General features: G+C 59.2%; 1 protein-coding gene across 3 annotated transcripts; it reads left to right on the top strand.

Annotated features, from left to right (window-relative positions):
* Window positions 1-1,399: 1,399 nt before the first annotated feature.
* On the top strand, window positions 1,400-9,510 carry MISP (mitotic spindle positioning). Of its 3 annotated transcripts, none has more exons than XM_071452053.1 (5): window positions 1,400-1,501; window positions 5,101-7,175; window positions 7,776-7,987; window positions 8,374-8,412; window positions 8,870-9,510. In XM_071452053.1, the coding sequence occupies exons 2-5, from the start codon at window positions 5,219-5,221 to the stop codon at window positions 8,954-8,956; spliced, it is 2,295 nt and encodes a 764-aa protein (XP_071308154.1). In that variant the 5' UTR covers window positions 1,400-1,501; window positions 5,101-5,218; the 3' UTR covers window positions 8,957-9,510. The 3 variants fall into 3 exon arrangements, with proteins under 3 accessions (XP_071308154.1, XP_071308156.1, XP_071308155.1); XM_071452054.1 differs by lacking the exon at window positions 1,400-1,501 and adding an exon at window positions 2,413-2,503; XM_071452055.1 differs by lacking the exon at window positions 8,374-8,412.
* Window positions 9,511-10,048: the final 538 nt, after the last annotated feature.

The raw sequence follows: 10,048 nt of genomic DNA, 5'->3' as shown, positions 1-10,048 counted from the left end.
TGGGGCCTCAATCCTTGCTGGTGCCAGCCCAGGTGCCAGCACACGCCCTGAGGCGGGCGTGGAGAGCTCCTGGCTCCTTGGCATCACCTGTGGACTTTGGCTCAGCCCCAGGGTAGAACAGGCTCTGCTCACCTGCCCGGAAACGCAGAGCAGCCTGGCAGCCACGGGCAGCAGCCACTGTGCCCAGGCCAGGCAGTGCCAGCCCAGCAGGAACGGGCACCAAGGGGGTAAGAGGGGCACCAAGGGGGTGAATGGGGTACCAAGGGGGTGAGTGGGGCACCAAGGGGGTGAATGGGGCACCAAGGGGGTAAGTGGGGCACCGAGGGAGTGAGGGGGGCACCAAAGGGGTGAATGGGGCACCAAGGGGGTGAGTGAGGCACCAAGGGGGTGAGAGGGGCACCAAGGAGGTGAATGGGGCACCAAGGGGGTGAGTGAGGCACCAAGGGTGTGAATGGGGCACCAAGGGGGTAAGAGGGGCACCAAGGGGGTGAATGGGGCACCAAGGGGGTGAGAGGGGCACCAAGGGGGTGAGAGGGGCACCAAGGGGGTGAATGGAGCACCAAGGGGGTGAGTGAGGCACCAAGGAGGTGAATGGGGCACCAAGGGGGACAGTGGGGCACCAAGGGAGTGAGTGGGACCCCCAGCACCACAGCTGGGGCCAGCTGGGCTCTGTGTGACACCAGTGCCATGTTTGGGTGGCAGTGGGGGCCGGGAGGGTCTTCCTGGCAGAAATGGGACAAGGACAGGGATGTCCCCCAGGGCCAGGGCTGAGTGCCTGGCATGGCATGGCTGTGACAGCCGTGCCAGGAGGGAGGGCAGCTCTGGGCATGGGCAATGCCACCCACCCCATGAGATCCAGCCACATGCAGGCACCAAGGGCACCAGGGACGCTGTGCCACAGCCCTGCCCTTATCCTGGCACCTGCCAGAGCCATCCAGAGCTCTGTGCCCAGGGCAGGAGGCGCTGCCCTATGCGAGGAGCTGGGGCTGGCAGTGCCAGGGCTGCTGTGGCAGGAGGGCACACACGGGGTTATCAGCTGGGAGGCTCCATGGTGTGACAGCAGAGCCCGGGCTGCTCCTGGCACAGGGCTCTGCTGCCATACCCCCCTCTGGGGCTAACAGGGTGAGGGGAAAGGTGCACGTGGAGATTCTGCTGAAGCTTCAGGGCTCCTCAGTGCCGTGAATGGAGAGGCAGAAAGGCTGGAGGAAGGTCTGTGGCTGCATGGCCACGGCACCATGGCACATGGAGGTTGGCACCGTGGGGCATCAGAGCCAAGGGCAGCCCCCCGGGCACGGGCCCAGCAGCACAGGAATTTGGAGACAGGGCAGTGAGCCCAAGGTGCTTCTTGGAATGCCCCAGATCTCCCTGGTGCTGAGCTTATCAGGGCCCTGCAGCCACCCCCTCACCCCCCCACGCCCCAGAGCTGCCACACCCCGGCAGACAGAGCTCAGCTGGGAGCCCTGGGGACATGGGGACCCCTGCCCTGCCCGCTCCATGGACAGTAAGTGCAGCATGCTGGGGGCTGAGGGCACTGCCAGGCTCTGGGGGGACGCCGTGTGCCCCTGGCCATGCAGGGATGGTGGCACTGAGGGGGTGCAGGGCTGGCACTGAGGGTGGACAGGGATGGTGACACTGAGGTGTTCAGGGCTGGCACTGAGGTGTGCAGGGATGGTGGCACTGAGGGGGTGCAGGGATGGTGGCACTGAGGGTGGGCAGGGATGGTGACACTCAGGGTGTGAAGGAATGGTGACACTGAGGGTGGACAGGGATGGTGGCACCAAGGCTGGACAGGGATGGTGACACTGAGGGGGTGCAGGGATGGTGGCACTGTCTGGGGTGGGCAGGGATGGTGGCACTGAGAGGATGCAGGGATGGTGGCACTGTCTGGGGTGGGCAGGGATGGTGGCACTGAGGGTGGACAGGAATGGCACTGAGGGTGTGCAGGGATGGTGGCACCAAGGGCGTGCAGGGATGGTGACACTGAGAGCATGCAGGGATGGTGGCACTGTCTGGGGTGTGCAGGGATGGTGGCACAGTCTGGGTGGGCACCAGAGGGACATGCACACGTGCTGGGATCTTTGTGTGCACCAGCCCATCCTGAGGGCAGCCCTTGGCTCAGGGGGGCACAGGGTGCGTGTGTAGCCCTATGCAGAACCCCCAAGCTGGGGGGACCCTGGAAATCACCCCAGATGTCTCATTATGGGGGGGATCCCATGCCAGACTGGCGGCAATGCCATCTGCTGTGCCCAGCACCTCTCACGGGGCTTGGCTGGGCTGGGGGCAGTCCAGAACAGGGAATTTTGAGCCCCTGCAGTCCCACAGCACCAGAGGGAGCTGAGGGAGGTTGGATGTTTTGGGTGCAGCTCTGGGAGGGGCCGTTCTGCTGGCGTGGAGCCCTGATAAGAGCCCAGCTGGTTTCTGTGTCCCTGCTCCTCTCCTGTGCCAGCGCTGCCCAGGGAGGGGGGGTCCCCTTCCAGCAGGGATTTCATCCCCTCCAAACATGGTAAGAGGCGTGGGCAGGTGGTTTTCATTATCCTCGTCACTGGGGGCAATAAAAGAGCGAGAGTGAATCACAGCAGGGGAATTAACAGGTAAACTCAGCTTCAGGAATGGAGGCTGAGCCACCAGGGCTGGGCACGGGGCTGGGCAGCAGCTCCAGCGGTGAAACATCGCCCGGGGCTGGCCAGGATGTCCCAGCTAATGAGGACACGTGCTGCTGCCCCAGGGAAGGTTTAAAAACCTCCTGGCTGGGAGCTTTGTGGGAGGGAGGATGGAGCGTCCTGAGAGTACCAGAATCACGGAAGGAGAAGGAAGGGAGACACAGAGTGCTGGGGATGAGCCAGGATGCTCGGGATGCAGGGAACACCGGGCACCTGGGGCAGCTCATCCTGAGCTGAGCTCGCCAGGAGCGTGGCCCCAGGGCTGTCCCTGCTGTCACCGTGGCCTTGCTCCAGTTTTGCTGCACGCTCCCAGGAGGCCGTGAATGGCCGGGAGTGGTGCCCAGCAGTGACACACCCCGACCTGCCAGGGCTCACAGGTGAGGGCAAAGCCCTAAACCTCAGCAAATATGGCACAGGGTGTGGTGCTGCCTGCGATGGTGCTCACAGGGGTCTCAGGTTGAAGGAAAAGACAAGGATCTGACTCCATGTTTCAGAAGGCTTGATTTATTATTTTATGATATGTATTACATTAAAACTATACTAAAAGAATAGAAGGAAATACTTAATCAGAAGGCTGGCTAAGAATAGGATAGGAAGGAATGATAACAAAGGTTTGTGGCTCAGCTCTCTATCTGAGCCAGCTGGACTGTGATTGGCCATTAATTAGAAACAACCACATGAGGCCAATCCCAGATGCACCTGTTGCATTCCACAGCAGCAGATAATCAATGTTTAAATTTTGTTCCTGAGGCCTCAGCTTCTCAGGAGGAAAAATCCTAAGGAAAGGATTTTCCATAGAAGATGTCTGCGACAGTGCTGCCTCCAGGCACAGCTTGTCTGCAGGTGACATGTGTGTCACCAGTTCTGCAGCCAGGGATGGCCTCTGTGATGAGGTGGCAGCTGCTGTCTCATGGGGACCCACCTGTGCTGCCCCTCCCTTTCTGGGATCTGCTGTTCCAGGATTGACCCCAAGGCTGGGGCTGCTCCCTCCTGCCCTGTGTGCCAGGGGGGGTTAAAGTCCCCTCGTTTTATGAGCCATGAAACTGTGTTTATGAGCCCAGTTTCTAGAGCTGGGCTATTTGGAGGCTCCTTTCTGTAAATGGCACAAGAAGATATTCCATGCAGGAGTGGCCCAGGCCTGGCACCACCTCTCCCTGCCCAGGGTTTGAGCTCCCTCCCTGCCCTGTGCACGTGGAGAGGCAGAGGCTGTCTGTGCCCAGCTGGATTTGGTGTCACCAGGAGCTTGGCCTGAGCTCCTGCTGTAGAGAAGCAATGGGGGGTAGGACAGTCAGGATGGACAGAGATGAGAGATCTCTGCAGCCAGGGCTGGAACTTGGGGTTCATTGCAAAGGGCCTGGGTGCAGGGCCCTGCTGGGAGCTGCCAGACACAGCTGGAGCAGGACTGAGAGAAGAGAGGGGAGAGAGGATGAGAGGGTGAGAGGGGCAAGAGAGCGGAGTTCCCATTCCAATACAATAAATCTTCTTCTGTGTTGAATATTCTGATTCTCACTAACCAATCTAGTACAATACACAAATCCTATAGCATTTCCATACAGCCTATAAGAATCTCTACATTACCATACTGTGTTACATTTTAAACCCTAAAAACTCCTCTTTGGGCCCCTTCTGCCAAGCTGGCAGGGTCTGCTCTGACCCTTGGGCCTGTCTGCAAGCAGAGGGTGTTGTTCCATCAAAAGGGGATCACCTTCAGCTGGCCATGCCATTGTTTTCCAGTTGTTCAGTAACTGAGGGATCTCAAAGCTTGCTTTCATTTCAATCTCGCTTATAGCTTCCATATTCTCAAAATCTTTTGCCAGCCAATCCTATTTCTAAGGCTTTCCTGTTTCATCTTCCCCAACACTGCTGCCTTTGGAGGTGCAGGCAGCACTGACTGCCTGGGCAGGTTTGGCTGAACTCCCTCAGAGCCTGGCCAGGCTGGGGGACAGAGGTGGGGGTGATTTCTGGGCTCTGTGGCAGTTCCTGTTGGGAATTGTGCTTTGTGCTCTGGCTGCTGCTGCCCCACACAGGGCAGGCTGGTGTGGCAAATGATCCTAAGAAAGCTTTGATTAGGCCAGAGTTGAGGCTGGTGGCAGCTTTGGTTGCTGTTAGTTGCAGGTTGGCCATTCCTTCTGGGCTGAGTATTTTATATCAGGAAAGGTCAGTTAGGTGGTAGGCAATGTTTTGTCCTCTGTTGAGGAAGTTAGTTATGCTTAGGTGGTGGATAAAAGGGTTAAAGTATCCTAGGGATGTGGAGAAGTTTGAGAGAGGAGTTTGTTTTGCGAGGATGAGTGTTTGGGCTATTGTTGAAATTTCTAGGGCTAAAGCCTAGAAATTCCATGTCCCATGCTAAGGACAGTGGAACCAGGCTGGGAGAGGGGCTGCATCTCAACCTCTGCTCCTTCTGCTGCTCTTAATGGCTGCTCTCCCCTCCTGCTTGCAGGGCCAGCCAGGTCGAGACTCTTGGCCTCTGCTGAACTGGGACTCTGAGGGTGACCTCAAAACTGAGCAGCGGCCCCTGTGTGGGACAAGGTTGGCACAGGAGTGACAGTTCCCAGGAGATGGACAGAGTCACCAGGCACCTCGTGTTCCAGCTGCCACAGGCCTCGCACAGGCACGACTCTCTGGCAGAGCTGAGGGCCAGCAGTGATGATGACGTGTTCAGCTCTGCTCAGCACAGCACCCAGAGGCTGGAAAATGGCTACAGCTGGAAGAGGAGGTCCCAGTCGCCCTCGTATTTCCTGGAGGGTGGAAGAGATGTCTGGACCCCGTCCCCAGACAGGGAGTCCAAGCTAGAGGTGGTGAGATCAGGAAGCCTGTACGACCTCCGGGCTTACAAGGGTGAGAGGAAACCCTCCAAGCTCTATGATGATGAGGAGCAAGACCTGTACAGGGTCCCTCCACCCAACATCTCACCTGAGAAAGCCAGGGAGCTGGAAGATGAGAGGAAGGAGGTCATCCGGAGCCAGGCCATGAGGAAAAGCTCCACCATCGCGGAGAGGTGGAGCTCCATGGATGAGCTGGGCTCCATCAGCAGCCAAGCTGAAGGCAGGCACACAGGCAGTGTCCCCACCAGCTTTGCCATCTGGTTTGACAAACCTTCCCCAGGCAGGGCTGCAACGCCCGTTGACCCTGAGAATATTGACACGGAGCAGATCAACTTCTCTGCGGCTCGGCAGCAGTTCCTGATGCTGGAGAAAACCAACCCCGGCTCGTTTTTCAGCCCAGGGCAGCAGGCCATGTCCCCAAGGCCAGAGTCAGTGACAAAAGCCTCCAGAGAAGAGTGGCACAGCCCTGAGATGGCCACGAAGGGTACGAGAGGCTACAGCAGCGCTGGTGCATCAAGCCAGAGCGGCACAGACAAGAGCGTTTACCAGGTTTATGGTGTGTCCTCATACAAGGCACCTGAGAAGGAGGAGGTTTATCCTCCCAGAAAATCTCACACAGAAACATCATATCCCGTTGGGAAGATGTCCATCCTGACCAAAGCAGGGTCCAGAGAAGACCTGGACTCTGGCTTGGGTGAGATGTACACCGAAACCACTGCGGGCTATGCCAGCGATGGAAGCACCTCCAACGAGACCTTCAATGTGGATCTGATGGTCAGCAGCAACAATACGAGGCTCAGCAAAGAGACACCCATCGAGAGGGAGATCCGCATAGCCATGGAAAGGGAGGAGAACCTCTGGAAGGAAAGGGGCATCCAGCGGCTGACCTCCAGCAGTGAGCTGGTGGAGATCCAGACCAAGCCTGTCCTCAACATTCACTCGTCTCCCGGCCCAGGCAGGAAAGGGAAGGACAGAGGCCGCGCTTCCCTTTATGTCCAGAGGGAAATTGAGCAGGAAACGAAGCGTGAGGAAGATCTGAAGAGGCAGGGGAGGCTGCTGGGGGCGTATGACAGGGGCACGCAGCAGGAGCTGGAGGAGCGCAGGAGGGTGTTCGAGCAGGAGGAAGCCCCCCCAGAGAAGCCCACTCCCCTGAAGCGGGCAGAGCAGAGGAGGAGCTGGCTTAAAGAGTTTGTGGTGGAGCAGCCCAGCCCTGCAGAAGACACCAAGGCTGGGAGAAGCACCCCCAGCTACACGGCGAGCATCGCCCACTTCCAGCTGTCCCAGCCGCGCTTCGCCGCCAGCGAGAGGAGCCGGGAGCTGCCCTCGGTGTCCCCGCACGCTTCCGCCGGCGCCAGCAAATGGGGGAGCGAGGATTCCCGGGGAGGAAAACTTCCCAGCTCCACCCCAAGCCCCACCAGCGCTGCTGTCCTGCCCAGAGAGTACTTGAACCTCTCCTTCTGGAAGCCCAAGGTGTCCTTCGTGGAGGACATGGGGACGCAGAGGAGGGAGGACGGCCGGGAGGAGCAGTACCGGCTGCGCACGGGGAAGCCGCAGACGTCTGCGCTGATCGAGGAGGAGATCAGGAGTGACCTGCAGAGGGAAGAGGAGCTGCAGGAGCAGCGCAGGAGGCTGATGGACACCTACAGCAGTGCTGCTCCTCAGGAGGGCTCCCGCTCTCGGCACAGCTCTGGTAAGGGAGTACAGCGATGGAGAAATGATTTGGTGGGATGGCTGTAAGGACTCCTGTGTGCTTGATACCAGCACACTGGAGTCAGCAGAACTGCTGCTGAGGAGGGATAGGCTCTGCAGGGTTCCAGATGCTCAGGTCTTGATGAGTTTGTGTCACGTTACAGCAGCAAACAGGGCTGGAAGAGCTCCTGCTCTCGGCACAGCTCTGGTAAGGGAGTACAGAGACAGAGAAATGATTTGGTGGGATGGTTTTAAGGATTCCTCTGTGCTGGTAGCAGAACTTGATACCAGCACACTGGAGTCAGCAGAACTGCTGCTGAGGAGGGATAGGCTCTGCAGGATTCCAGATGCTCAGGTCTCGATGAGTTTGTGTCACGTTACAGCAGCAAACAGGGCTGGAAGGGCCCAGCTAATGCTTTTTTGCATTTTACCCCTTGTTCCTGCAGTCCCTGACTGGGCCCCAGGCATGGGGTCCAGGCTATGACCAAACCTGCTGGACCTGCTATGGGGGCAGGTTTGGGGCAGGGGCCTGACACTCCTGTGGGTCTCCACCCCCTGAGAGTGGAACTGAGGTCACCCCCCAATGCTCTTTCTCTCACAGCTGCCTCAGGTGCCAGTGGCAACTACTCAGTGTCCGAGTCTCCTGCCTCCTCTCCCGTCTCACACCAGACGGGGATCCTGGGGCTGATCTCATCCTTCACCCCGCTGAGAGTGACCAGTTCCTCCCAGGGCAGTGCAGAGACCCTCACCCCTGACTCGTCGCGTTCCAGCCCCTTCGAGGAGCGGAGGAGGAGGGTGAAGGAGGATGGAAAGGTGACCATGCCAAGTGTTTGGGGGGCTTGAGCTCAGGGGAGACTGGTGGCTCTGGGGCTGGAGGTGGCTGCTCCTGACTCCCACCTGGAGCTGGAGGTCCAGCTGCTCAGCTCTGGTGGTGGTGGCACCATCAAGGGGCCGTGTGAGCCCCCAAGGCAGTGCCTGCTGTTCAGAGCTGCCAGCACTGGGTGGGACTGGAGAGGAGCAGCATTTCCTCCTGTGGGGGATCCTGCTCTGGGCTCTTTCCTCAACCCCAGGGAGGGCTTGGCTGCATGTGCTGCCTTCCCTTGCCTCTCCTGTGCCCCTGCTGGGAGCCAGATCCAGCAGCCTCTGGATATTCCCCTGCCAGGCTGCCACTCTCTAATCGTGTTTTCCTCTTCCCACAGTACGCAGGCATTGAACCCATTGACAAGGTCAACACAGAGGTAAAGCCCTGACACCTCCCACCTTCTCCAGCTCCCCTCACTCACTCCTGGAGCCTTTGTGGGATGGACAGGGGTGGACAGGATGGTCCTGGCTCCCAGGGGGACCACTCGGGTGGGCACTGGGTCAGGCAGAGCAGGTTGGACAGGATGGTTCTGGCTCCCATTGGGGACCACTCGGGTGGGCACTGGGTCAGGCAGAGCGGGCTGGGGAGCTCCCCTCACTCCTGGAGGCTTTGTGGGATGGACAGGGGGGACAGGATGGTCCTGGCTCCCACAGGCACCACTCGGGTGGACACTGGGTCAGGCAGAGCAGGTTGGACAGGATGGTCCTGGCTCCCACGGGCACCACTCAGGAGCAGGCTGGGGAGCTGGCAGGGGGAGGAGGGGCAGCTCTGCAAACCAGATCGTTGTGAGAGTCCCTTCTTTATAAAGATCCTGCCCGTTCTGGTCTCTGCAGGTGGTGGAAAGCACCCGAGTGTTTCGCCACAAGAGCGTCATGGCCCAGCGCTGGGAGGCGGGGCAGTACGTGCGGGATGAGGACTGAGGGACCCCGCGATGGGGGCTGGCCCTGCTCACAACCGGCTGATGCATGACCTAAATACTCGATCAGTTCCACCCATCGCAACAATCAGAGACGTGAACCCTGCTAATCAATCTGGTTTATTGTTAAACTGATAATCTCTCCATAAAGTAGATCAGCTCCTTCCTCCTCCTCCTCCTCCTCCTCCTCCCTGCGGGGTGGAGGAACACTTTTATTTTTTTTCTTAAGAGGGAAAAAATTGGATCAGTATCTTTTTAATCATTTCCGCCTGGAGCCAGCCAGGTGAAATCACCCGATAATTCACTTTGCCCCTCGGGAGCTGTCTCAGGCTTACAAAAAAGCTGTTTTATTTCTCAGTGGTTTTAGGTTTTTAAGTACTGCAAGGCTGAGCGTTGCCTTGGGGGTACCTGAACTGAGGCCTCTGGATCAGTGTTGCCGTGGGACTTGGGAATCAACATTGGTTTAACTCCTGTGATCCATGGAGATGCAGCAATGGAATACAAAAATATATATAAATGCTGTTTATTTTGCTAATTTATTAAAGAGTTGTTACACTCCCTCGGTCTTCCAGGCCTGTCCTGTCCGCCTGCTCCACTGGTTTTGCTCCGGTGTTTCAGAGGAGCCCCGGGATGGGATTGGGGGTTGGGATGCGGGGCTGGGGGAGCACCGGGGTCCCACCAGGCGGGGCTCGGAGCACCCGGGGCCGGTGGGAGGAATCCCTGCACGGGGCAGGGGTGGCACCGCCGGGTGGGCTTCAAAGTCCCGTTGGACCCCAACCTCCCTGCGGCCCGTGCCCGTCTGGCCGCCCCCGCTAGAGGGCTCCCGGGCAGCGCCCGCGGCTCCGGTACGGACCCGCCGGGACCCCGGTACCGACCGCCTCGGCAAGCGCTGACCGGGGTCCGGTACGGACCCGCCGGGACCATGGTACTGACCGCCTCTGCAAGCACTGACCGGGGTCCGGTACGGACCCACTGAGACCCTGAAACGGAACCGCCGGGACCCCGGTACCGACCGCCCCTGCAAGCACTGACCGGGGTCCGGTACGGACCCGCCGGGACCCCGGTACCGACCCCCTCTGCAAGCGCTGACCGGGGT

The sequence above is a fragment of the Agelaius tricolor genome, unplaced genomic scaffold (assembly GCF_023055355.1).
Source record: "Agelaius tricolor isolate 1412-34295 unplaced genomic scaffold, bAgeTri1.0.p SCAF_33, whole genome shotgun sequence".
Taxonomy (NCBI): domain Eukaryota; kingdom Metazoa; phylum Chordata; class Aves; order Passeriformes; family Icteridae; genus Agelaius; species Agelaius tricolor.
The sequence above is the reverse complement of the archived record's forward strand: the minus strand, read 5'-3'. Positions and strand labels throughout refer to the sequence as shown.

Coding starts and splice junctions, on each gene's coding strand:
- MISP (XM_071452053.1), top strand. CDS start 5,219: ATGGACAGAGTCACCAGGCACCTCGTGTTCCAGCTGCCACAGGCCTCG. Junction 7,176..7,775: donor CCGCTCTCGGCACAGCTCTG/GTAAGGGAGTAC, acceptor TTTCTCTCACAG/CTGCCTCAGGTGCCAGTGGC. Junction 7,988..8,373: donor GGGTGAAGGAGGATGGAAAG/GTGACCATGCCA, acceptor CTCTTCCCACAG/TACGCAGGCATTGAACCCAT.